The sequence below is a fragment of the Sabethes cyaneus genome, chromosome 3 (genome assembly GCF_943734655.1).
Source record: "Sabethes cyaneus chromosome 3, idSabCyanKW18_F2, whole genome shotgun sequence".
Lineage (NCBI taxonomy): Eukaryota > Metazoa > Arthropoda > Insecta > Diptera > Culicidae > Sabethes > Sabethes cyaneus.
Genome location: NC_071355.1, coordinates 118,605,707 through 118,633,439, shown reverse-complemented (window position 1 = coordinate 118,633,439; position 27,733 = coordinate 118,605,707). Strand labels below are relative to the sequence as shown.

At 40.3% G+C, this 27,733-nt stretch overlaps 1 protein-coding gene across 8 annotated transcripts in view; it reads right to left on the bottom strand.

Moving 5' to 3' along the window:
• The window catches only part of LOC128742843 (basement membrane-specific heparan sulfate proteoglycan core protein), a 1,551,467-nt gene that overhangs the window by 676,089 nt on the left and 847,645 nt on the right, over window positions 1-27,733 (bottom strand). For all 8 annotated transcript variants that reach the window (XM_053839324.1, XM_053839321.1, XM_053839325.1 and 5 more), the window contains one exon: window positions 17,846-18,904. In XM_053839324.1, the coding sequence (XP_053695299.1) occupies window positions 17,846-18,904 (1,059 nt within the window). The remainder of the gene's footprint in view (window positions 1-17,845; window positions 18,905-27,733) is intronic.

Genomic DNA, 27,733 nt, shown 5'->3' with positions numbered 1-27,733 from the left:
CACTCGTTTTCCTGACGGCTCCTAGCTTGAGCGGCAACGTTCCTGTTCGGTCTTGTCAAGACATGTTGCTTATGCCGCAACAAGGCTAGGAAGCGATTTTGTTTCATCCCCCGTGAGCCTGGCACGGCTCCGACATGGTCCTTCGAACCGGATCGAAGGGACCGTTTGCGCGCTACTAAAAACGGAGTATGATGAGGATGTGGAGGGAAGGCTAGTAGCAAAAGTTGATAGTGATTAGTGAAAACCGAAAAGTTAAACAAATTTGTGTGAATCGAACAATTTAAATTAGACATTTGAGTGGAAAGTAAAGAAGAAAGTGCATAGTGAAAGGTTAATTCGCCATAATGTCTGTCTCCCGTACACCCAAGAGGTCCAACACGGACAGCGATGAGCTGCAGCTGCTCATTCACCAGCGCGGCCAGATAAAAGGCAAAGTGACAAAAATTAACAACAATTTGGAAAACGCGGAAGATGATCCGTCGTTAATTAGTGTATCGCTACTAAAAGTGTACGGCAAGAAATTGGAAACACATTATGCCGAGTACACAGTAGTCCATCGTGAAGTGATGGAAAAAATCCCACCAACTAGAATAGAAGAACAAGACGAAAAGCTGGATGAGTTTGATGTTCTTCATACCGAAGCGCTCGATCGGCTAGAGCGTCTAGTGGAGAGTTTTGCCAAACCTGTTCCTACGGTTGCTCTCACTAGTGGTGCTGCCCCGGTGATCGTGCAAAATCATCCTTTGCGACCACCGGTACCTTCTTTCGACGGTCGAGTGGAAAATTGGCCGAAATTCAAGGCCATGTTTGAGGATCTTGTGATGAAAAGTGGCGATTCAGATGCCGTCAAACTGCATTACCTTGACAAAGCTCTGGTAGGTGATGCGGCCGGCTTAATTAACGCCAAGATGATACAAGATAACAACTTCAGCCAAGTTTGGAAACAGTTAAAAGAGCAGTTTGAGAACAAACGTGTCATTGTGGATACACACGTTGAAGGTTTGATCCAGCTGAAACCGATGGCGAAAGGCAACTTCAAGGACCTGTTGGAGTTAACAAAGTCATGTGAACGGCATGTTGCAGCGTTGCAGTACCAGGGTCTGGCAGTGGATGAATTGTCTGGTGTTATCATTACGAAGCTGCTAATCTCCCGTTTGGACGATCGCACTCTGCAGTTGTGGGAACGGAACCAAGCCCATGGTGAGTTACCAAAGTATGACGATACGTTGCTGTTTTTAAAAGGTGAGTGCCAAATTCTTGAGCGTTTTCAAAATTCTCGTCATCCTGTGGCGGCGAAGGAGCCTTCTTCTAAGCCAATGAAGCCTGTGAATCAAAAGGTCCATACTGTCACGTCCTCTAATTCTGAAAGTCAATGTAAGATTTGTGGTGAAATGCATCGTCATTTTGAGTGCCCCGTTTTTGCCAAGATGCATGTTTCAGACCGCAAAACCAAAGTAAAGCAATTAAGAATTTGTTTTAATTGCCTCCGACCGGGCCACTGTGCCAAAGATTGTTCTTCCAAGCGTACTTGTTCGAAATGTCAAAGACGACACCATACCCTCCTTCACGAAGATTTCCAAGCAAAACCCTCCGAGACGGAAACCCTTTCTGAAAAGGAATCTTGTAGTATCGTCGCCGAAGCTAGTGCAAGTCCCAATGTTTTTCCTTCAACAAGCGCCACGCCATGTTCCTGCAATCATTCACATACTGTAAAAACCGCGATGCTGTTAACTGCCGTTGTGAGCCTCGAGAGTGCCGATAGTCAATCAATTCCTTGTCGAGTGATGTTAGATAGCGGCTCTCAAGTCTCCTTTCTGTCTGAAGCGATTGCCAACCGATTGATGATTTCCCGTGAGCCGGTGTACGTGCCTATTACCGGAATTGGTGGAGCGAAGATTTATGCAAGGGAAAAGCTAACAGTAAAAATCTACTCTCGGTGTTCCAATTTTTCTACTGATGTGGAATGCCTTGTGGTACCAAAAGTAACCAGTATTATTCCTTCCGTTAAGATAGATGTTTCGTCGTGGCCAATTCCCGCTGGATTGCAGTTGGCAGATCCCACCTTCCATGTGCCTAGTAAAATCGACATGTTGATCGGTGCTTCGAAGTTTTTCACACTGTTGAAATCCGGTCAAATTTTTCTTGATGATGGTCTTCCCGAGCTCCATGAAACTCATCTGGGTTGGGTTTTCTCTGGCGAATTCCACACAGAAACAATGGTGATACGAGCTGTCGTTCAGATCGGTCGCATATTTTACTAGCTCCTGGTTTTTACCCAGGGTTTAAAATTATTTCTTTTGCGGTGCCTGTTGGTTAGGTTACCTATAAATTCACCACGTGTGTAATCAGTCTTTCTAAAGGCTACCGAAAGGCTAAAGATTTTTAGTGTATATATTTTTGAAAAACTATTTTATTTCTTCTAAATGTCAGGTCGAAGTAAGAAAGCTCGCCTCGGGAAGAGAAAGAGGGATATACCCTCTCTAAATTCTAGCGTTGCTAGTGAAAATCAATTTTCCGTTCTCTCCGAGCAAGAAGCCGGAGATACTAATATCATTAATGAAAAAAAATATCGTTAGCAAAAGGGGTAAAATTCCACCTATTGTGGTATATGTTACCGAATTTCAAAATTTTCGGAAGGAACTTTCTTTGCGAGTTCCTACCGCTAAGGTCAATTATCAAATCGGCCGTAGAGGCGAGTGTCGCGTGCTGGCCGAAACGGAAGACTCGTTTAATTTGCTTATTCAGTATTTAACTGAAAAGTTGTATAAGTTTTATACATTCGACAGCCGGAATGAAAGACCATTCAAGGCTGTTTTAAAAGGTCTCTCAACCGATCAATCCGTTGATGAGGTCAAATTTGAATTAACGGAATTACTTGGCGTTTCCCCTATCCAAGTAATTCAAATGAAGAAAAAACGTCAAATTCGGGAAACCGGGGGCATTTCACAGCAATTTTACCTGGTTCATTTTAACCGAAATCAGGTAAATAGTTTAAATATTTTAGAAAAGGCACGTGTTTTATTTCACGTGCGTGTAAAGTGGGAACTATACAAAAAGTTTGGAGGAAATATTCCTCATTTAACTCAGTGTCGCTCATGTCAAAAATATGGTCACGGCACAAAAAATTGTCACTTGGACTCCAAGTGCATGATTTGCAGCAGTCCTTCACACAAAAAGGACGATTGTCCAGTGAAGGAGCAAAACCAATTTAAATGCGCAAATTGTGGTAATAATCATAAAAGTAATTCTTTTGATTGCCCTGTTAGAATCGCTATTTTACAGCGAAGAAATCAGGGTAAACAAAATCCTAAGCGTGAGCAAATTCCACCGGTAGTTAGTGCAGAACCTGTGAATTACCTACCCGTACAAGCTAGGTCAGGTAAATCATATGCTTCGGTCTTAGCCGGAAACTTGGACATACCTGTTATTCCAGGCAGTTCCAAAAAAAACCATTAATCCTGGGCCACCTAGGGACGATGCCATTAATGACGACCTAGGTATGATTACCCAGGATAAACTTTTATTTTTGCAACAAGCAATGTCTACTCTAATGACTTCTTTGTTGCAAGCAAGTTCCATGACCGAAGCTATTCGAATTGGAACAAATTATACATATGAAATTGTAATGAAGTTGAAGTTCAGCAATGACTTTAAATAATTCTATAAAATTTCTAAATTGGAACGCTCGTTCATTAAAAGCGAACGAAGATGAGTTTTACAATTTTTTAACTGTCAATAGAGTGCACATTGCAGTTATTACCGAAACTTTTTTAAAGCCAAATATCAAACTAAAATATAACCCCAACTACGTGGTACATAGGTTCGATAGAATTCAAAGTTCTGGCGGTGGAGTTGCTATTGTTATCCACCGTCAAATTAAACATCGCACTCTTCCTCATCTTGAAACAAAAGTTATTGAAGCTTTGGGGATTGAAGTTCAAACGGAACTTGGAATATTATTCGTTGCGGCTGCGTATCTCCCTTACCAGTGTACAAACGAACAAATAAATTTTCTGAAAGGCGACTTGCAAAAACTTACAAGGAATCGCTCAAAATTTCTAATTATCGGTGACTTTAATGCTAAACACCGATTATGGAATAATGCTCAATGTAATTCTAACGGAAAAATTATTTTTAATGATTGCTCATCTGGATACTATTCCATTTTATGTCCAAATGGGCCTACATGTTTTTCTTCTACAAGAAATCCTTCTACAATTGATTTGGTTCTAACCGACCAAAGTCATGCGTGCAGCGAGTTAATTACTCATGCTGATTTTGATTCGGATCATCTCCCAATCACTTTTTGTTTATCACATGAGACAATTTTAAACCCTATTAAATCTGTGTTTAATTATCACAAGGCCAATTGGGAAAGATACAGGTCTCATATTGAGAATCATTTGAATCATGAAGTAAGTTTGCAAAGTAAAACCAATATTGATTCAGCTTTGGAAGCTTTGAGAAGTGCTATTATTGAAGCCAGGGACAATTCTGTTCCGAAGGTCCAAATGAAATTAGATACTCCAATTGTTGATGACAATCTTCAATTGCTTATTAGGCTGAAAAATGTACGTAGGCGTCAATATCAACGAACTCGAGACCCTGCTATGAAAATTATTTATAAAGAATTACAAAAAGAGATAAAACAAAAATTTACTGCTTTGAGGAATGAACAGTTTGCGAATAAGATTGAGCAGTTGAAGCCTTATTCAAAACCTTTCTGGAAATTGTCAAAAATTCTGAAGAAACCATCAAAACCTATTCCAGCAATTAAAGATGGCGATCATATTCTATTAACAAATGAACAAAAGGCTCAAAGACTTGCTCAGCAGTTTGAAAATGTTCATAATTTAAATTTGAACGTGGTGAGCTCAGTTGAAAACGATGTCTCTCAAAAATATGATCAAATTTCTACTTATAACGTCTCACCTAATGAAGTATTTGAAACTGACTTGGATGAGGTTCGTTCAATTATCAAGAAATTCAAGAATATGAAAGCTCCTGGTGACGATGGGATATTTTACATTTTAATTAAAAAACTCCCTGAAATCGCTTATCAACTTTTGGTTAAAATATTTAATAACTGTTTTAAATTAGCATATTTTCCTAACTTATGGAAAACTGCTAAGATTACACCTATTTTGAAACCAGATAAAAATCCAGCGGAGGCTTCAAGCTATAGGCCAATTAGTTTACTTCCATCCATAAGTAAATTATTTGAGAGAATAATTCTTAACCGAATGATGTCACATATTACTGAACATTCCATTTTTGCAGATGAACAATTTGGTTTTCGACATGGGCATTCCACTACTCATCAATTGCTCAGAGTTACTAATATGATACGAGCTAATAAAGCCGACGGCTATTCTACTGGAGTTGCTCTTCTAGACATAGAAAAAGCATTCGACAGTGTGTGGCATAAAGGTTTAATCACGAAATTGCTAAATTTTAACTTTCCAATTTACATTGTAAAAATTTTACAAAATTATTTAACTGATCGATTTTTACAGGTTGTCTATCAGAATTCTAAATCTGATAAATTTCCTGTTAAAGCAGGTGTGCCTCAAGGCTCGATCTTGGGCCCAATCCTGTATAACATATACACATCTGATCTTCCTGAATTACCGGCTGGCTGCACAAAGTCGTTATTCTGCGACGATACAAGCATTTCCGTAAAAGGAAAAAGTCTTCGTGTCATATGTAGTCGACTGCAGAAAAGCTTGGATATTTTCTCCAAATACTTGCAAAAGTGGAAAATTTCTCCCAATGCTTGTAAAACTCAATTAATTATTTTTCCTCATAAGCCTAGAGCTTCTTCCCTTAAGCCAAATAGCAATCACATTATCAAGATGAATGGAGTTGCTTTGAGTTGGTCTGTTCAAGTTAAATATTTGGGATTAATTTATGATAAAAAACTTACTTTTAAAGACCACATCGAAAGTATTCAAGCAAAATGTAATAAATATATGAAATGTTTATATCCTCTTATTAACAGAAATTCTAGACTTTGTCTGAAAAATAAACTATTGATTTACAAACAAATTTTTAGACCGGCGATGTTATATGCCGTTCCGATTTGGTCAAGTTGTTGTATTACAAGGAAGAAGAGTCTTCAGAGGATTCAAAATAAAATTTTAAAAATGATTTTGAAGCGTCCTCCTTGGTTTAGTACATTAGAATTACATAGACTTACTGGTGTTGAAACCATAGAAACTATGTCAAACAAAATTATTTCAAATTTCCGTCAAAAATCGTTGCAATCCTCTATTGCTATGATTAGGTCTCTTTATAGATCATAAGTTAGCTAGGTTAGATATTAGGTTAAGATTTATATTTTTTTCCCTTACATTTAGGTTGTAATCCCTACTGCTAAATAATCTTAATTGTCGTAACAAATCATAAGAAATCAGAATAATAGTATATATTGCAATTCTAATAGTGTTGAAAAGTCACCACTTGTGATTGAACACACAATATGATATAGGATAGTTACTCTTAAGTATTTTATGTAATCGAATATTTGCCTCAATAAAAAAAAAAAAAAAAAAAAAAAAAAAAACCAGTTCGACAACGAAGTTAAGGGTAGTGTTTAATGCTTCAGCCAAGCCCTATCAAGCAGCCAAGTCTTTAAATGAGGTCCTTCATGTCGGTGGTGTTGTTCAAAGCGATATATTCAGTATCCTTCTCCGATTTCGCTTACATGTCGTCGTGTTTACCGCTGACATAGCCAAAATGTATCGGCAGGTATTAGTTGCTGCATGTCATACTCCATTCCAAAGGATTTTTTGGCGCACGGAATCCAACCAGCGATTACGAGTTTTGGAGCTGCAGACTGTGACGTACGGGACAGCTTCAGCCCCCTTTCTTGCCACCAGAAGCCTGGTCCAGTTGTGCAACGATGAGGGTGATCGATTTCCGCTTGCGTCCAAAATTATCTTAGAAGATTGTTATGTCGACGATATCCTTTCTGGATCCACGAGCGTCGAAGAAGCCGTAGAAGCACAGCGTCAGTTGCAAGAGATGCTTCAGCTTGGTGGATTTCCCATCCACAAGTGGAGTTCAAATTGTTCGAAATTGCTGAGCCAAGTCCCTGAAGAAAATAGGGAGAAATTAGTACGACTGGATTGTCCAACCAACAGCGAAGTAATCAAAACCCTGGGACTCACCTGGAGTCCACAATCAGATGAATTTCTTTTCGTTACGAAGACCTCGGCCGACCCACATGAATTATTCACCAAGAGAAAGGTATTTTCGGAAATTGGAAGGTTGTTCGATCCGTTGGGTTTAGTCTCTCCCATCGTAGTAGTGGCAAAGATTCTTATGCAAAAATTGTGGACCGCTGGCCTATCCTGGGATAAGAATCTTGAAGGAGAACTGCTTGTTTCCTGGTTGAAGTTTCGAGATACTCTGCCACAAATGAATGAAATGACGGTCCCTCGACGTGTTATTTTTCCCAACTTCGTTACTATGGAGATCCATGGATTTTCGGATGCCTCGATTGCTGCGTGCGGAGCGGTTTTATATGTTCGAAGTATTTTTTCCGATGGAAGCGCCGCATTGCGACTGTTATGTAGTAAATCGAAAGTCGCCCCAATAGCAGAATTAAGTATTCCTCGCAAAGAGTTGTTAGCAGCTCGCCTGTTATCCAGACTGATGGTGAAGGTAATCGATACCATAAAGGTAAATTTCGACGACGTTGTTCTCTGGTCTGATAGCCAGATTGTGCTAGCTTGGTTACGCAAACCATTACCAACCCTCCAAGTGTTTGTTCGCAACCGAGTGACTGAGATTATCAATGAAACACAGAATTACACTTGGAAATATGTTCCGACTAAGGAAAATCCCGCGGATATTGTGTCAAGAGGATCGTTGCCTAAAGCCTTACTATCCAATGATTTGTGGTGGAAGGGTCCTCTTTTCTTGCAATCAATAAACTACGAAATTGAATCCCCTGATCCGATATCGGATGATGAATTGCCTGAGATGAAAACGACTGCCTTTATTTCTGCAGTCACCTATAATGTTGATGATCTTCCCGTTTTCGCCAAATTTAGCTCCTTTCGTAAACTGCAAAGGGTAATCGCATATGTTCTACGTTTCATCTCTAACTGCAAAATTAAGAATTGTAATCTCCGCAATCTGAAACGTCACCTCACTGTTTCTGAATTCCGAGAATCGATGATTGTGATCATCAAGGTGGTGCAGCATGAAATCTTAGGAGACGAAATTAGCCGTATTGAAAACAACGAACCGTGTAAAAGAATTGGTTCGCTAAACCCAGTGTACCAGGACGGACTGCTCAGAGTAGGTGGTAGACTAAAAAAATCGTCTATATCAATCATGGCCAAACATCCATACATTTTGCCGAGGCACCCGATTGTCGATCTGTTAATACGCGCTTACCATATTGAAAACTTACACGTTGGACCATCGAGTCTACTAGTAATAATTCGAGGACGGTATTGGTTACTGGAAGGTAGATCTGCTATAAGGAAAATCACCAGGAGTTGCGTCACCTGTTTTCGTGCCAAACCAACAAAGGCAAGCCAACAAATGGGGAATTTGCCATCTTGTCGCGTGACACCTGCATTTCCATTTGAAGTGACTGGAGTGGATTACGCAGGCCTCATATATGTCAAGAAAGACCAACGGAAGTCGATTTTAGAGAAGGCATATATTGCCGTATTCGTGTGCATGGTTACTCGAGCTGTGCACTTGGAACTAGTGTCGAACATGACCACCGATGCATTTATTGGTGCATTGCACAGATTTACCAGCAGAAGAGGGCAGCCCCGTGAAATACACTCAGATAATGGTTCCAATTTTCAGGGTGCTAAAGCGGAACTGAACGAGCTGTACAGAATGTTTCGATCTCAATATAGTGTCGATAAAATTGAGGGTTTTTGTCAACCAAAGGAGATAGCTTGGTATTTTATTCCTCCTGAGGCTCCGAACTTTGGTGGTCTTTGGGAGGCGGCCGTAAAGAGTGCTAAATATCACTTGAAGCGAACTTTGAAAGATACTCATTTGACTTTCGAGGAATACGTGACAGTTTTGACACAGGTTGAGGCTATATTGAATTCCCGACCACTTTATGCTACGTCACCTGATGCTGACGCCCCCGAGGTATGTACACCTGGACACATTTTACTTGGACGAGCGATTACCGCCATCCCGGAACCAAGTTACCAGAATGTTCCTGTCAACCGTCTTGATCGTTGGCAGTTTGTACAAAGACTACGAGACGAATTTTGGAAGAAATGGAAAAATAACTACTTGCAAACTTTACAACAACGAACCAAGGACCAAATAAGGAAGAATAATCTACAGCCAGGAATGATAGTGCTTCTGGAAGACCAAAATTTGCCACCAATGAGCTGGAAATTGGGAAGGATTATGCGGACATATCCAGGTTCCGATGGACTGGTTCGTACAGTCGACGTCATGGTGGGTAACACTGTTTACAAGCGACCAGTATCAAGGATTGCAGTGCTTCCCATCGAGGATAATATTCAACTATTCGAGAATTGTTCCGAGAATGCTTCTCAGCCCGGGGGAGAATGTTCACGCGCAAGCGCGAATCACCACAGGCACCAACAATAACAACAACAGCATCAAGACATCGAACCACCGCTGCGAAATTAGCCACACCTTTTTTTCGCGTTCTGCCATTTCACATGTTACGTACGAGGCGAGCAGCAGCAGCAGCAGCAGGGAAGAAGATTTTTACGCTATATAACCAGTCCGCGCACTAGCGCGGCATTCAGTATTTTTCCACATTTCAATCTGTTAACATCAAGAAGAATAAATGGAGTAGTTTTTAGAGTAAACTAGTGCTTCCTTCACATCCTCTGAAGACGTCCTGGGAAGTAGCAGATGTATATACAGTCCACTCCACTGGCTTAGTGTTGCTGCAGCAGGCTTGCGGACCAAATCGTCCTTTTAAGGACAAGAAAGGTTTATTTTCTCCATCCTGTTATCCGCCGGTGCCTATGCAGAACACAAATGCAGCCCCCCACTGGTTGAGTGCTAGCTGTCGTTGGACTTGCGGACCAAACCCGTCCTTTTCAGGATTAGAAAGAAGAGTAAATTGTTATCCGCAAGTGCTTGAACAGAACACTCGTTTTCCTGACGGCTCCTAGCTTGAGCGGCAACGTTCCTGTTCGGTCTTGTCAAGACATGTTACTTATGCCGCAACAAGGCTAGGAAGCGATTTTGTTTCATCCCCCGTGAGCCTGGCACGGCTCCGACAGACCTGGCACTGACCAGTCTGAAGGGAATTAAATGCAGAACAGTTGACGATTTCAAACAAATAGAAATCCTCACAGAAAAACTTCAACAAACTTGCGTTCGAGAACAAATCCCGAACAAATCCCCTCTGCCATGATCGACAATACCAGCAACAGTACCACCGAGATGATGCTTAGAATTGGAAAATTTGAGACTATAGAAGAAGCCATCAACGTAGCGATGGAAAACGAACAGAAAAAACGCGAAGGCCACTCATCATCAGTTTTACAAATCAACAGACGATATAACAACCAGCAAGTCTCAGGACAAGGACAAGGAAGAGGATATTATCAACAACAAACAAATTTCAGACGTCCCTTCGAAATGAATAACAGGAATTTCAGAGGTCAAGAACCTCGAAGATTCCAAAAAACAATTACCAAAATCAAAGACCTAATTGTCAACAACGCGGACGCGGATATCAACACAGTAACGCACGCGGATACCAAAATAACGGACAACGATTTACACAACCACAAAATAATGGACAAAGATTCGCTCGAGCGTACTTAGCAAACCAACAGCAAGTAATGCAAGTTGAACCAAATGTACAACAACCAACACTTAATCAAGGCGTAGACATGCTACCCTTCAATCAACAAGTGGAACAAATCCACCGACCATCATTATCACCACCTGACCAAAACTATTTTTTCGCCCAACAGTAACAATTCAGATCAGAGAAGTCGACACTCTGGTCACTTATTACCGACAGGCACACCCATATTAACAATAAATTTAAATACATCAAATTTTATTCGAGTCAAAGTGCACATGACTGGAAATAAAATTTGCAATTTAATTATCGATACAGGAGCAGATATTTCACTATTCAAAGCACAAAATATACGCCCTGACCAATCTTTAAATAGAGCAAATAAAATTAAATTAACCGGAATAACGGAGAATACAATAGAAACTTTAGGAATAGTTAAGGGGGCATAGTACTTTTTACACCATATTTTTTGCCTTATTTCAAATATTTTTTTCTCAATAACGCGAAAAGCGAATCGATTCGGGTTTATTGCTTGCTAAACATTGCACTTTATACTAATATTTGCAGTTTTGTTTGCATATGTGAACCTCTTCCCCTCTCCCCTACGGCTCCTTGAACATGATCATTCGGAAAAAACATGATTTGCGGTACCATGGATTGGCGCTGGGGGGCTCATCCGAATTGAAAAATTCCAAAACGACATGAAAGAATATTAAATTATTTCGTGTTTGACCCATCCTTTTTTTAAAATTCGAACGCATAACAAAATGGCGGACATTCAAACATAAAAGTAAGGTTTTTAGCCGAAAAAATTGACTTTAAACATTTCTTAAAAATATAAAAATTGTAATATCGAAAAAAGGATGGGTCAAACACTAGATAATTTTGTTAGCTTTGAAACAAAAAAAGAATCATGAGAATTGCTTCAGCCGTTCTTGAGATATTTATGGTACCGACTTTTAAAACCTGGTTTCGAGAAAAACGACATTGAAGTTTTTATTCGCTGTGTAATCGCTCCAGACATGCGCGGTACAAATAGCTGTAACTTTGTCAATTTTTGGAATTCATCGAAATGACTTGAAACACATATGGTCAAAATGTTAATCTTTCGAAATAATCAATAAAAAAAATTTCGATTTTTTTAAATTGAAAAAGTACTATGCCCCCTTAATACAATACTATGCTTTAATGATAGTTTAACATTAAATCACCAATTTCATTTAGTAACACCTAATTTACCAATTAAAGCAGACGGCATTTTAGGTCGCGATTTTTTAACAAATTACAAATGCGTAATAGATTACGAATATTGGCTACTTACATTTAATATACAAAATGTACAGATAGCAATACCAATAGAAGACAATTTGCAAGAAGGCTTTATGTTACCAAGCCGAAGCGAAGTTATCAGAAGAATACCTTACTTGGGCATCTCAGAGGATATGGTAGTCCATTCCGAAGAGATCTACCCAGGAATTTTTTGTGGAAATACCATAGTTTCCCCACAAAAACCTTATGTAAAATTTGTAAATACGAACGACAACCCATCATTTATAGCTTATACGCAATTTAAGCTGACATTAAGTAATTTAAAAGATTATATTATACTAATAAAAAATAAGACAAATGAGAATAGCAGATACGAGCAAATTCTCAAAAATATAAATACTGAACAAATTCCAAAATATGTTGTAGAAAAATTCAAAAACTTAATCAGTCAATATCAAGACATATTTTGTCTTCCAGAAGAGGAAGTCAGTCAAAACAACTTCTATACGCAAAATATAGCGGCTAGTGACAACGTCCCAGTATATATTCCTAACTACAAAACGATTCATTCCCAATATGACGAAATTGACCGTCAAGTAAACAAAATGCTAGAAGGAAACATAATTGAACCTTCAGTATCCCCTTATAACTCACCAATCCTACTAGTACCGAAAAAATCACTTGATAACACAAAAAAATGGCGTTTAGTTGTAGACTTCCGACAACTAAACAAAAGGATACTAGCAGACCGATTCCCACTACCCCGGATAGATGATATACTTGACCAATTAGGAAGAGCCAAATTCTTCACCACATTAGATTTGATGTCTGGATTCCACCAAATCCCACTCGATATGGAATCCAGAAAATTTACAGCATTTTCAACCAAAAATCATTATCCAAAAACCATTATCAATTTACTCGATTACCGTTTGGATTAAACATCAGCCCAAACAGTTTTCAACGAATGAAACTATAGCAATGGCAGGTTTAACGCCAGAATTAGCCTTCATTTACATTGACGACATCGTAGTAATAGGATGCTCAGTCAATCACCACTTATCAAATCTAACACAAGTGTTTGAACGTTTGAGATTTTATAACCTAAAACTCAACGCCCAAAAGTGCAAATTCTTCAGCACACAAGTGACTTATCTCGGTCATAAAATTACCGACCAAGGTATGTTACCCGATGATTCAAAATTTAATGCAATTTTAAAATACCCAATTACAACAAACGCTGACGAAGTCAGACGATTTGTAGCATTTTGCAACTATTATAGAAAATTTGTACCAAATTTCGCAATAATAGCACACCCCCTAAATCAATTACTAAAGAAAAACACAAATTTCATTTGGACAGCTAACTGTCAAAGAGCTTTCGATACCTTAAGAAATGCTCTAATTTCCCCGAAACTACTCCAATACCCAGATTTTGCAAAAGACTTCATAGTTACAACTGATGCATCAGACATTGGATGTGGAGCAGTTCTGTCTCAAGAGACCCAAAATGGAAACTTACCAATCGCATTCGCAAGCAAATCATTTACACCAGGTGAGAAAAACAAACCTACAATTTTGAAAGAGTTAACGGCAATCCATTGGGCCATTAACTACTTTAAACCATATCTGTATGGAAGAAAATTTGTTGTTAAAACAGATCACAGACCTTTAGTGTATCTGTTCGGCATGAAAAACCCCACTTCAAAACTAACGAGAATACGGTTAGATTTGGAAGAATACGATTTTACAGTAGAATTTATACCAGGCAAAGGAAACGTAGGAGCTGACGCATTGTCACGAATAATTACAACGTCAGACGAACTAAAACAATTAAATATTTTAAGAGTAAATACAAGGTCCATGACCAGAAATCTGCAAAATAACGTGAAGGAAACTACAAACAAAATTCAGAATAGTGTACCTAGAGAAATTGATCACCTCTCGACGTACATGACTAACAACCCTTCTGAAACAAACAAATTACTCAAACTCGAGACAAAAATTAAAGGAAACGAATTGAAGTTTATCATAAAGAAGAATAACAAAATTGTTGCACAAGTGCATCAAAATATGAATGGAAGTCAGGCTTTAGAGTCTGCTCTTCGAAAATTAGAGGAAGAAGCAAGAAAAATTTATCAAAGCAAATTAGCATTGTCAATAAAAGACGAATTATTCAACATGATATCACTCGAGAACTTTAAAGCAATCTCAAATGCACAAGTGCATTCAATACAAATTATTATATACAAACCACCAACAACGGTGACGCAAAAGGAAATTATACAGAAAATATTACACGATTTCCACAACACACCAACAGGAGGACATGTTGGACAACATAGACTATACCTACAAATTAGAGAATTATACAATTGGAACAACATGAAACGATCAATAGCAGAATATATTCAATCATGTGAATCTTGTAAGCGAAACAAGGTCATAAAACACACAAAGGAGAAACAAATAGTAACTACAACACCATCATACCCATTTGAAATTATATCCATAGACACTATCGGACCATTACCGAAAAGCAATAATAACAACCGATACGCAGTCAGTATCCAATGCGATTTAACAAAATATATCGTATGGATACCAGTACCCACAAAAGAGGCCAACGTCATTGCTAAAGCATTAGTCAATGATTTTCTTCTCACATACGGTTCATTTTTAATTTTACGTTCAGACCAAGGAACAGAATACAACAATGAAATCTTCGAACAAATATGCAAAACCCTACAAGTAAAACAGAAATTTAGCACCGCCTATCATCCACAGACAATTGGCTCATTGGAGAGAAATCACAGATGTCTAAACGAGTATCTGAGATCTTTCGTCAATGAACATCAATCTGACTGGGATGATTGGTTAAAATTTTATGCATTCAATTACAACACAACACCACACTCAGACCACGGATTTACACCACATGAATTAGTTTTCGGAACCAAAGCAAAGTTACCCCAGGAAATCTTCGAACATGGAACGGAACCAATTTATAATTTTGACCAATACAGCAAAGAATTAAAATTTAAATTACAAAAATCAAACGAGATAGCTAGAAATAGATTAATCACACAAAAAATCAAAAGAACAGAGTCAGCAGAAAACGATATTAATCCTATACAACTCAATATCAACGAAACAGTTTATTTGAAAATAGAAAATAGACGAAAACTAGACCCATGGTATGAAGGTCCATATATAGTCGAAGAATTACTAGATCCAAATTGCAAAATCAAATGTATTAGAACAAACAAATCGACAATAGTACACAAAAATAGATTGATAAAAACGCAACAAAACAACAATCACAATTTACAATTATCATTAGAATAAGTATCCAACACCCAACGGCTAATCAACAACCTTTTTCAAATTTACCAAAAATTTTATATGACAACAATATAGGTTACGAAAAAACCCCATCCTTTTTTTACTACCCCATACCTTACTCTTCAAAGGGAAGGTATGCTATACGCATTAAGCGATGTTTTAGAATTTACAATGACACATGACAAAGACCAGACTTTTCCCAAAAACATGACCGACCAACATTCCACAGATGTTACGAACCACAATTCCCACGAACATAACTCATACCAAACCCACTCTAAATCCTTACAAGAAACCCATATCAGATTCACGGAATAACCCGACACCTTACAACGAAACCAGAACCAAAACACCGTTAAAACAAGATTCCTTAGAAAACATCAAGTACAAATCTCATAAACAACCTACAAGACAAAGCTCAGCCTCAGACCCATGTACAATCACACCTCATCAAAATAAACGAAACAGACACGATATTTTTCCTCTATACAAACAACAAGCTCAAGTGCATCGTGCGATCTTGAACTACTTTACACACGTCATGCACCCAAGAAAACTCACGATATATTCACCACCGACGCGCTATCACAAATTCTCTCCCTCGACACTCATTCAATTCTCTCTCTTTACACTCATTCAAACTCGCTCATTCTAACTTACGTTCTATCTCACGTATCCGACTTAACACGACTTTCTCGACCAATCATATTGACGCGACTCAGACTTTGCATCATGGTTGAATAGATTAAGCCACACCTCCAACAATACCCTGTAAACTTACTAACACTATGAAATAAGTTGATCAGATAAAACTAACCTGTTGGAGCAGTAATAAAGTCAGTCTATGAAGTTCAAAGAAAGCAACGGGTTTATTCAAACAAGAAAAGAAAACCTTTATCAATAATAGGAAACTGGTCCACCGAAGCATCCCGATTTTCACCACGTGTACGATGGGAATCATATGCCTGCGCTATTCTCTGCTTTCTACTTGTACTCCGCCAAAGCAGTCCGCAACACCTTTCGAACAAATACACGTCTATCTTCCATAAGCAAGGCTGCACAAATCTTGCGGAGTGAAAAGAAAGTCCGAATTCCACCTTAAATGCATCGTTGAATGCACCTTAAATGCATCGCAAACCAAATATTTAGGGAGACCGCTAATAATGCTTAGCTGCATTATTAGCGGTCTCCCTAAATATTTGGTTTGCGGCGCATTGATTTTTTACCCAATCCTCTTAACCTCCGTTTTTGGACTAGCGTGGATTGTAATGAAGTAGTAATGATATCAAACTCGTCTACAAAGACAAGGAGTTGGCTACTTTTGCTGAAGTTCGTCTCATTCGTTCCTATGCTCGCTCGTCAAATCAATCACACTTCCAATAACGATGCTAAACAAACAGTCCAAAGGAAAATTCGAAAGGAGACAACCGCGTTAGTTGGTCTGGATAACCGTTCTTGTGCACTAACTGCCATAGCTCTTCACGTTTAACTGTATCGTATGCTGCCTTGGAATCCACGTCAATATTAACCGTGGGCATGTTGTACTCCTGACAACTCTGGAGAAATTGTCAGAGTGAGAAAATTTGACCCGTAGTAGCACGGTCTCTCGTAAAGCTCGGCTGGTACTGCCCACGAAATTTCTTGCTATTGTAGAAAGACGCCGCAACAAAATCTGGGAGCACTTTGTATTCCGTCGGTAGGTTTGAGCGCACAGTTACTGGTACTATTCAGGGTGTATCCGCATCCCGTAGGGAACGCATATTGATAATATTTGAGAAAAATCGGCCATCGTTGAGAATTAAACAGATTAGGCTCAATACCCGTTGGTCAGGTGATCCCAAGGGGGGGCTTGTGGTTAGCTTTTCTTGGAAAAAAGTGCTTTCGATCATCATGCCTCGAAAAGCTGCAAAGTTCTCGTTCGTGTCGGTGTGTAGACAATAGACGCGTTCACAACCCCGATGACGATCTTGATGCTCCATGAAGATCAACTGTCGCACGTCTCGTCGTCGGGCCTACAGCAATTTAAACAGTTGCAAGTATGCTGCATTTACGAAACTGAGAATGTAAAATCAGGCATCGAAGATAAGATAACCTATGTTTCTAGAGGAACTGACAAAGCAGGACTTTAAAAACATTTGTACTTAAATTTATTTAGTAAAGCAGGATTTCATTTTAAAAATCAGGATTCTCCGCTGTAAACCAGGACACCAGGATAACGCTCGTGAAAACAGGACATGTCCTGGTAAATCAGGACGTGTGGTCACCCTATGCAATTACCAAATATTCAGATAAAAATTAATTCGACGTGTTCCATATCAACGGTGGTTCACGGTACTGAGCTCATTTTGATATTTCATCAAATCTATTATTTATAAGCCCCAAGAATATTTTATAGCAATTTTCATCTTATACATACATTCTTACAAATATTGCACTTACCCCGTTTTCATAATGCGGTCTTGACCAAAAAAGTCTAAGACCATTTCCAATTAAAATAATGTCTTGATCAGGATTAGGTTCCATTCCCACTGAATTCTGAGTTAAAGTTAAATTTGCTCCATATGACAGGATTTGATTGCCTAGTAACCTTTTGGGAAGACTCCAGTAGTATGTGTTGCGGTCTCTAAAATTGTAACTTATTTCATTTTTTTCAGGAGCAACAGCAAATCCTTCGGTCACTATAATATGCCCTTCGCGGTTGGTTAGTGTGAATCCATCGTCATCTCCAGTTATTAATACTGGAAGATCTTCTCGATAAAATCTTGATTCGCTGCATGCTTTACTTACACCTGAGCAAAAACATTCACGACATCCATCAATATTTTGCGCATCGAGATCAAAGGATCCCTCCCGGCACTGATCGCAGCGATAGCCTTCCACCAGCCGCTTACATTCGCATCGATCTTTACATAGATTCAACGATCCACGTGGATCGCAGTGCTGACAATTAAATGAATCATCTGGTTCGTAGAGTAAACAATCATAAGGAGTTCCTCCTGTAGCATTACCGATATAAGGTGGCCGACAGTACTCACAATTAATGCCGTGCGTATTGTGACGACAATTGAGACAAACTCCTGTTACTGGGTCACATTCATCAGAATGTGCATTGCATTCACACTTTTCACAAAGCCCAAGATAAAGACCGCCATCTCCTTTATAATAACCGGGTGCACAATCTTCACATGATAATCCTATATGTCCATGTATGCATTGGCATTGTTCGACAGGCCACGCACGCGTTCCGGATCCATGTTCCGATGCAATATCTAAACTAACGTATGATAGTGCAGCCTCATTGGATACGGTATTGTATGTTGCTTTAATAAATATATCACTCACATTCGCTAAGGCCATTAAAAGGTACGGACGAAGTACTTTGTTTCCATCTTCATAATTTTGCCAGTGTTTTTCCAATATGGGGACAATGTAAGAACTAGGCCCCGCTGGTGAGATAGAACCTTCTGTTCGATAATGATGAAGCTTAATTTTGTTGCCCTAAAAATAAACATTTTTATTAAATTACGAAGTTGCAGGTTTAGACAAGATTTACAAAACGGCGTAGTACAATTACATACATATAAAAACGATGATATAATATTTTATCATGGGAATAAATCCAAGCGATTTAAATTGTCCTGAGACTAGAGATGCCAATGTTCCGGATTCAGGATTATCCAAATACACCAGATGTTTGCTGTTAAATTTACTGATATGTCCCTAAACTTGGGAAAAATTTCTGATTTATTCAATTTTTTTAATTTTTATGCATGTAATCTAAAAATCTGCAGCTTTCCGAGCCCTGGTGATCAGAAGCACTTTCTTTCACCTGACCAACGAACGGGTCTCCTACGAAAGGCTGAAAATCGAAGGGCTGAAATCTCGAAAGGTTGAAAACCGAGAGGCTGAAATTTCAAAAGGCTGAAAGCTACGAAAGGCTGAATATCACTTAAGGCTGAAACATCATAAGGCTGAAAAGAAGCGCATTGTTTTACAGATTTTTGCCATATATTACAGTTTTATTAACAGAAAGATTATTTCTGAGTCAAATTCTTCTGCTACAGTTATTATTTGCCATTCATAGTTGGATGGAGTGCACATAAATATCCAAAAATTTAATGTAAAGTTTTTGAAACAGTTGAAAAATTTCTTGCTATTCATAGATAAGAATTAGCCCCCCATAGAAAAATTTGGGCTAAAACTTAAGACATAAGAATAAGTTTAGCTAATTATTTTAAATGAAAACTTAAGTGCAATTTTTATTTACGTCGCTGTAATAAGACTCGATTAATTATTTAGCATTTAATTTTATTATGCTGTCAAAAAACTGTTAAAAAGATTGCGGGGGATTAGCCAGCCCCATCCCCTCTCTCCCGGTAATAAGCCGTCAATGCCTGAAGTAATACTTATAATCAGTATGCAGTATGGTTGCTGTTTCTACCAAAGTTCAACAATCTAACCGAAAATATTCACCACCTTCGGCCTGTTCAATAACCCAGTACGTGTTGTCCTTGTTCACTGTCACTCGTTCGGAATTAAAACCACTCGTTCGGAATCTAAACTAAATAAACTAAACTAAACTAAAATTAAAGCACTCCGCAGACGGAGCGACAAACGAGAATCGACATGCCCGGCTATAGGAAATTCGTGTCCGCCACCTTACGGTTTCGTCAGCGCGAATATTTCCCGAAACGCTTTTTCTCGAAAACAATATCCCCGAAAAATATTTTAAGTATAAGTTTCTCGAATGACTGCTTTCCGGGCAGGTTGTTGAAAATGAGTGACTACTTCCATAGAACACCATTTTAAAATAGCTATCCATTTCCTTCTAGCCTTGGAAGCCACATTCTACTTTGCTAGGAAATAGCAATTACATGTTTTTTTTTCTTCTACAAGAAACTTATTTAACAGTAAGTAATATAAGTGGCACTACGCGGCAATATTGTACAGTCAAGTCACTTTTTACGCAAAGGGTGCGTTCTGCGTAAAAAATCGCGCAATTCCTGAAATTCGCTTAAAACCCCATAAACCGTTAAATATATATTATCAGTAAGATTATAATATTGCAATTCGTTACGAGTATAGAATATCCGCCAAGGTAGTGCTTTTTCGTGTTTGAGTACTTTAAGGTAATTTTCAGTTGAAATACTTGGCTCTCTTGAATCCCTTAATACTTATAATTTCAAATGTTTAAGAAAAAATCGTTCTCGGATCATATAACTTGACCTATTGCATTACAGTTCTCTAAACCTCGCTTTTTCGTGCAAAATTTCTTTGAAAATATTTATTGATCAACAGCGTCCCAAAAATCAGTTAACCCTTGAATGCGTACGCTGAAAAAATTCATTTATAAAAAAAACTTACTTATCTAAAGGCGGTAAACATAATTTACTCTGGGGATGTTTTTCACTATGTTGTTTTAAAGCAACATTGCGCATTCAAGGGTTAAGCAGTGGCAAAGCATTAATTTGTGATTTATAGAATGGAATAGTTCGAGTCATTGGATTTAACTATAGCAGTTAAAAAATCCCCGTATTAGTGAATGATTATGCTTTACTTCGACTATAAGGTTTGCCAGGCAAAAGCAAAGCAAACTGTTTTATTCATACGGGCGAGTAGGGTAACCAACGTATTTTGGACCCCCTCAGCAGCTGTACATAATTTGGACACTTACAGCAAAATCAATCAGGTATCAGGTATCAGCATCTTTGGCTCGAGCAGCACGTTCCTCACAATCATGTGGAAGATTTGTGCCTTGCCCATCTTGCCCGTGTCATCATTTACCTGATGAGGACGGGAAGGAAAACAGGAGGAATAGGAAGGGGTGGATGAGGAATTTGGACAAACACAAACATATATATACCGAGAGATTTTTGTACCCCCGAAGGGATACTGCAATCCTTGGTAGTTAACTTATCAAAACTTAACCCCTGGGGGGTATACTCATGATAAATAAGAGCTTATAGCTCAATACCGCTTTCGGTAAGGAACATCAAAATGTCTCGTAATTTTAGTTTCCTAAAATCCGATTCATTTAAGACGTAGGATCCAAAGATCCTATGACGCAATTGTGCTACTGCAGGACAGTTGCAAATTACGTGATATGGTGTACCGTAGTCGGATTCACATAAATTACAATGAAACGATTCAGCTCGCTGAATCGTAGCCATATGATAATTTAGCCTGCAGTGACCAGTCAGTGATCTGACAAGAATACTACAATTTACCTTTGAGTGTTGCAAAAGAAATTTCGCAACCTTCTCACAAGGCTTAACAATGAAACTTTTCGTTTGACGACAAGTTTCAAGATTTTCCCAATAACGTACAAGTTCAGATGAAAACCAAGATCGAATCTTTTGTTTTATCCAACATGCCGCAATTGGTAAAGCAGGTTCCGGTCCGAAAACCGACTTTTCTTCTCCAGATCTTGCTAGTTCATCAGCCCATTCATTTCCGGTTATACCAGAATGGCCAGGAACCCAAACCAGATCAACGGCATTTAGAATGCTTAGTTCTTCTAATTGGGTGTGGCAGGCGATGACTGTTTTAGATTTAGAATTAGCCGCACAAAGGGCTTTTATAGCGGCTTGACTGTCAGAACAGAAGTAGATAATCTTGCCTATCAGTTCTTTCTGAAGTGCAAACTGAGCTCCGCACATAATTGCAAAGATTTTAGCTTGAAAAACGGTGCAGTAACTACCCAACGAATAAGATTCCTCCAATTCTAGCTCACGGCAGTAAACACCAGCACCCGCGCGACCTTCGTACAAGGAACCATCGGTATAACAGACCACATAGTCGGAAATTTTCCTTTCCATGTAGCCTGACATCCAATCCTCTCTAGGAGGAAAGTCACTTGAGAAAGTCCTATACGGGAAAGCACGCATGAGCGTTACATCGCTAGGAGCAAGGGCAAACTTGTCCTCAGCAACAAGCGACCACAATCGAGTATGACCAGTGGAACCGTCCACAGACTGCCAAAGGCCAATCGCGTGTAGTCGATAAGCACATATTAGTGCCTCTTGCTTCAGGTGGAAGTGTAGAGGTTTAATATTGAAAATAGCTTCTAGGGCGGCAGTAGGAGTTGTAGTAAATGCACCAGACATTGCCATTAAACACATCCTTTGAAGATGGTTTAGCTTTGTCTGGACAATCACAACTTCCCCTCTCTGCCACCATACAAGACAACCATACGCCAGTATTGGTCTGACAACGACCGTGTATAACCAGTGTATGTATTTGGGTTTAAGCCCCCAAGAGTTGCCAATTGCTCGCCTACATTGCCCAAAGGCCATGCACGCTTTTTTAATTCGGAAATCAATATTTGTGGACCAGTCAAGCTTGGAGTTGAGAATCAACCCCACGTACTTCACTTCGTTCACAACATCAACAATCGAATCGTAAAAGCGCAGAGCGCGAGCTCCATTGGTATTTCTACGTGTTGAAAATAAGACGATAGATGTTTTGCTCGGATTTACCGAAAGTGCAGTTTCTCGGTACCACGTTTCTACGACACGTAGTGCCTGCTGCATTAAGTCAAATAATGTGCTTATGCACTTTCCAACTACTAGGATGAGATAGTCATCCGCAAAACCATATGACGGATAGCCTAGACCATTGAGTTTCCTCAATAGGCCGTCCGCCACAAGGTTCCATAAAAGAGGCGAGAGAACGCCACCTTGTGGACATCCACAAACACTTTGCTTCCAAATGCTTGCTTGCCGTAAGGACGAAAAAAGCAATCGGTTACTAAGCATTTGTTCTATCCACTTTATGATTATTGAAGGCACATTATGATAACGAGCAGCCTCCAAAATGGAAGCGAAAGATACGTTATCAAACGCGCCTTCAATATTCAAAAAAGTTCCTAAGCAGGATTCCTTTTGTGAAAAAGCAACCTCAATTTTATCCACCACATCATGTAATAAAGTGGTTGTAGACTTGCTACTTTGATAAGCATGCTGTGCTGAATGAAGAGGAACTTCTACTAAGCTTGTTTCGCGGATGTGGTGATCAACAATCCGCTCAAGTGATTTAAGCAAGAAAGACGTTAGACTGATTGGTCTAAAACTTTTGGCTTGCTCGTATGTCGCGCGTCCACCTTTAGGAATAAACTTAATGGTTATTTCACGCCATTGAGTTGGGATGTACCCAATAGCAATACTACACACAAACATCCTTCTCAGAATGTGTTTGAAGTACTTGAATCCTTTTTGCAGTAGAATAGGGTATATTCCATCTGTTCCAGGAGATTTGTATGGAGAGAAGCTGTTCACGGCCCACTCAATCGCTTCAGTTGTGACAAGTCTCCGAGCAAAAGTCCATGAGTCTAAGCCACCTAAAACGATTTCTGGATCGTTTCGAACTTCAGGTTCCACACAGCCCGGAAAGTGACTATAAAAGAGACATTCCAGGATTTCATTGTCATTCGAACAGTATTCACCGTTCGAACTTCGAATGTTATTAACCTGATAATCTTTCGATTTTGACAGTATTTTATTAAGTCGACTTGCCTCGCCGAAACTGGAAACGTTGCTACAGAACCTGTGCCAGCTCGTGCGTGCTGAAGATCGTAGAGCCTTTGCATAGGCTTTCCGGGCCTGCTTGAAAGGCTCCACGCCATCCCTCCGACGTCTATTCCAGACTCTCCTGCATCGTTTCTTTAGTTCCGCGAGATGAGAGTTCCACCACGGTGTTCCTCTAGTCGTTTTAATAGTTTTTAGCGGGCAAGCTACTTCAAAAGATTCCGCAATAAAAGATGTTGTGACATCTACAGCCACATCCAAGTCGATCGATGACTCAATCGTCGGTTCGAATCCTTGAAATTTCGTCGCCAGTTCCTCCTCAAAGAGTTCCCAGTCAGAAAATCTCGGATTGCGAAAGGTTGCAGCGTTCAAGGAGACACCCAAATGATCAAAATATATAAAGCAATGATCAGATATTGGTGTCTCATTTGAAACATGCCATTGTGCCAACTCATGACTGATCCTGTTAGAGCAGAGTGTTATATCTAACACTTCCTCTCTACCAGCTCGTATGAAAGTTGGACAATTGCCAATGTTGAGTATTCCAAGGTTGGTACTACTCAAATATTCCATCAAATCAGAGCCTCTCAGATTGATATCCGAGCTGCCCCAAATGATGTGATGGGCATTGGCATCACTGCCTACAATGAGCGGAAGCCCATTAGATTGGCAGTATCTCACCACATTTCTGAAATCGTCACTGGGAGACGGTTCATCGTGTGGTAAAGCTATCAATCCAAGTAAGATTAGAATAATTTAGTTGTACAACTGTATGTAGACAAAACTGTAATTTTTTTTGGCAAGGTAACTTTTATAAAGCTTAGGTTTTTCCCCATCCCTAATTGTTGTTGTGCCGCGTTTCTTGACTTTAAGAAGTCGAAACGTAGAAGTAGGAGTTGATAGTGAAGAAAAATAATTTTTATCACCAGACGAATCCCCCACCCCAAGCCAAATTAATATGGCAAATTTCGATTCAAAGGAAGCTAGGGATGCGATTCCCAAGTTTTCAGGAAGAAACAATTTTGCACAGTTCGTTGCAAAATGCACCGACTTATATAATGAATTTCAGGACGGGGCTGATCACAGCGGAAATAGAAACTATTCTATTTAAAAATATGGGGATGATACCCCTTTGAGTGTGTTGTTCACACAAGTGACAAATTTGAAACAGAAAGATTTCGAAGACGCAAAGTCGTAAGTCGAAGACGCGTAAGTCGTAAGTTTTATGAGAAGGTGAACCAAACTCGAAAGGGCTACACACCGAAACCTGACATGTGTAGGGACGAGGGAGGGAATCTAATTACAAACGAGCGCCAGGTGGTCGACAGTAGAGATGGTCGGGTAGCGGAAAATTTGCCCGAAACCCGCACCCGTACCCGTACCCGCCGGGTTCGGGTCGGGTTCGGGTATTGAAAAAAAAATAATTTGCGGGTTCGGGTCGGGTACGCGTTTTTAATTTTTGTTTTTGAAACCGGGTACGGGTGTGGTCGGGTATCTCTATTGACCACATTTAACACTAAAGATGGTCGGGTACCCGGGCCCGTCCCGTACCCGTCGGGTTGCGGTCGGGTTTGGGTATCAAAAATAATAAACTTGCGGGTTCGGATCGGGTACGGGTTTTTAATCTTTTTCTTGATCGGGTACGGGTCGGGTTCGGGTATTCAAATTTTCATACCCGACCATCTCTAGTCGACAGGTGGAAGCAGTTCTTCGATGAACACCTCAATGGCAAAGTCGCAGAAGGAGGCGGAACGGAAATTAACCTAGGAGCGCCCATGGAAGATAGTAATGTCCTAGCACCTGATCTCCAAGAAGTCAAACGAGAAATCAGGCTGCTGAAGACCAATAACTGGTTGGCTGGTTGGTAAACGGCTGGATAATGCGGAATATAGACCCCATAGTGGTCGTTAGTCGTTATCCAGCAAACTCCGATCCCTACCTCCTCGTGGTGCCAGCCGGAATAGAGCAACCTTAGCGGAGATCGGGTAACCAACCCCGGTGGAAACTAAGGTCGTATACTAACCGGGAAGGAGGTATAGTGAGTCTCGGCACTATAAGATAAGGCAGCCCCATCGCGAGACTCGGTAGTGTTGCCCCAGTACGGCTACACACCTAAATAAGTTTAAGTTTAAGTAGTTTACAACATTCAAGTATATTCGGAGCGGAATATTCGGCATCGACCTAGGCGACGGAATAAGGACGACGAATGGAGACTCGGGACTTGGAACTGCAGATCGCTAAATTTCGCAGGTTGCGAGCGGGTGCTGATTGAACAGCTGGAACCCCGCAAACTCGGCATCGTAGCTCTGCAGGAAATCTGTCGCAAAGGAGAGAAGGTATAGAAGATCCGTGGCGGAAAGTCCCAGTTTTACCAGAGCGGTGGCGCTACCAACGAACTAGGAACGGGCTTTGTAGTGCTGGGCGGAATGCAGGATCGCGTGATAGATTGGAAGGCGATCAACGAGAGAATGTGTGTTTTGAGGATAAAGGGCCGTTTCTTCAATTATAGCATCATTAACGTGCACTGCCCGCACGAAGGTAGACCCGACGATGAGAAAGAAGTGTTCTACGCGAGCCTGGAGGCAACGTACGACAGCTGCTCGTCACGGGACATCAAGATCGGCATCGGGGATATGAACGCCCAGGTCGATAGGGAAGAAATGTATAGACCGGTGGTAGGACCCCATAGTCTGCACACCGACACAAACGATAACGGCCAACGATGTATAAACTTCGCAGCTTCCCGAGGCCTGGTGATCCGAAGCACCTTTTTCCCGCGCAAGGATATCCACAAAGCCACCTGGAGATCACCTGACCAACGTACAATGAACCAAATTGACCACGTTCTCATAGAGGGCCGGTTTTTCTCTAACATCACGAACGTACGCTCCCGTCGGGGTGCAGATATTGATTCTGACCATTACCTAGTAGTAGTACATGTGCGCTCAAAACTGTCCACCGTCTACCGGACACGTCAAAGCCACCCTCCTCGGCTGAACATCAGGCAGCTAGATAACCCACAAGCTGCCGAGAACTACGCGCGAGTACTGAATGAGGCACTGCCTTCTTCCGAGGAGTTAGGTGCCTCAAACCTCGAAGACGGTTGGGGCAGAATACGCTCGGCCATCGGAGAGGCCGCTACCGCGGCACTAGGTATTGAGCCTCGGAGTACACAAAATGATTAGTTTGATGGGGAATGCCAACAAGCGGTGGAGGAGAAAAAAAATGCTTGGAAAAATTATCTAAGTATTGCCACTAGAGAGAACCTGGCCAAATACCGACGAGCTAGGAACCAGTTGACCACGATCCTGAGGAGAAAAAAGCGCCAAAAGGAGGACAGAGATCGTGAAGAATTAGAGCAACTATTCCGAGCTAATGACACGTGCAAGTTTTATGAGAAGGTGAACCAAACTCAGAAGGGCTACACACCGAAACCTGACATGTGTAGGGACGAGGGAGGGAATCTTATTACAAACGAGCGTGAGGTGGTCCTCGCCAATAAAGTCGCTGGGAAGGACCACCTACCGGCAGAGCTTTATAAACATGGCGGAGAAACGCTAGCAAAGGCTTTACACTGGGTTATTTCGAGGATTTGGGAGGAGGAAAAGCTACCGGAGGAATGGATGGAAGGAGTGGTTTGTCCCATATACAAAAAGGGTGATCGGCTAGACTGCTGCAACTATCGTGGTATTACGCTGGTAAACGTCGCCTACAAGGTACTCTCCCAGCTCCTGTTACGCCGGCTGTCACCGATAGCACAAGGTTTCGTAGGGAATTAGCAGGCGGGTTTCATGGGGGCTCG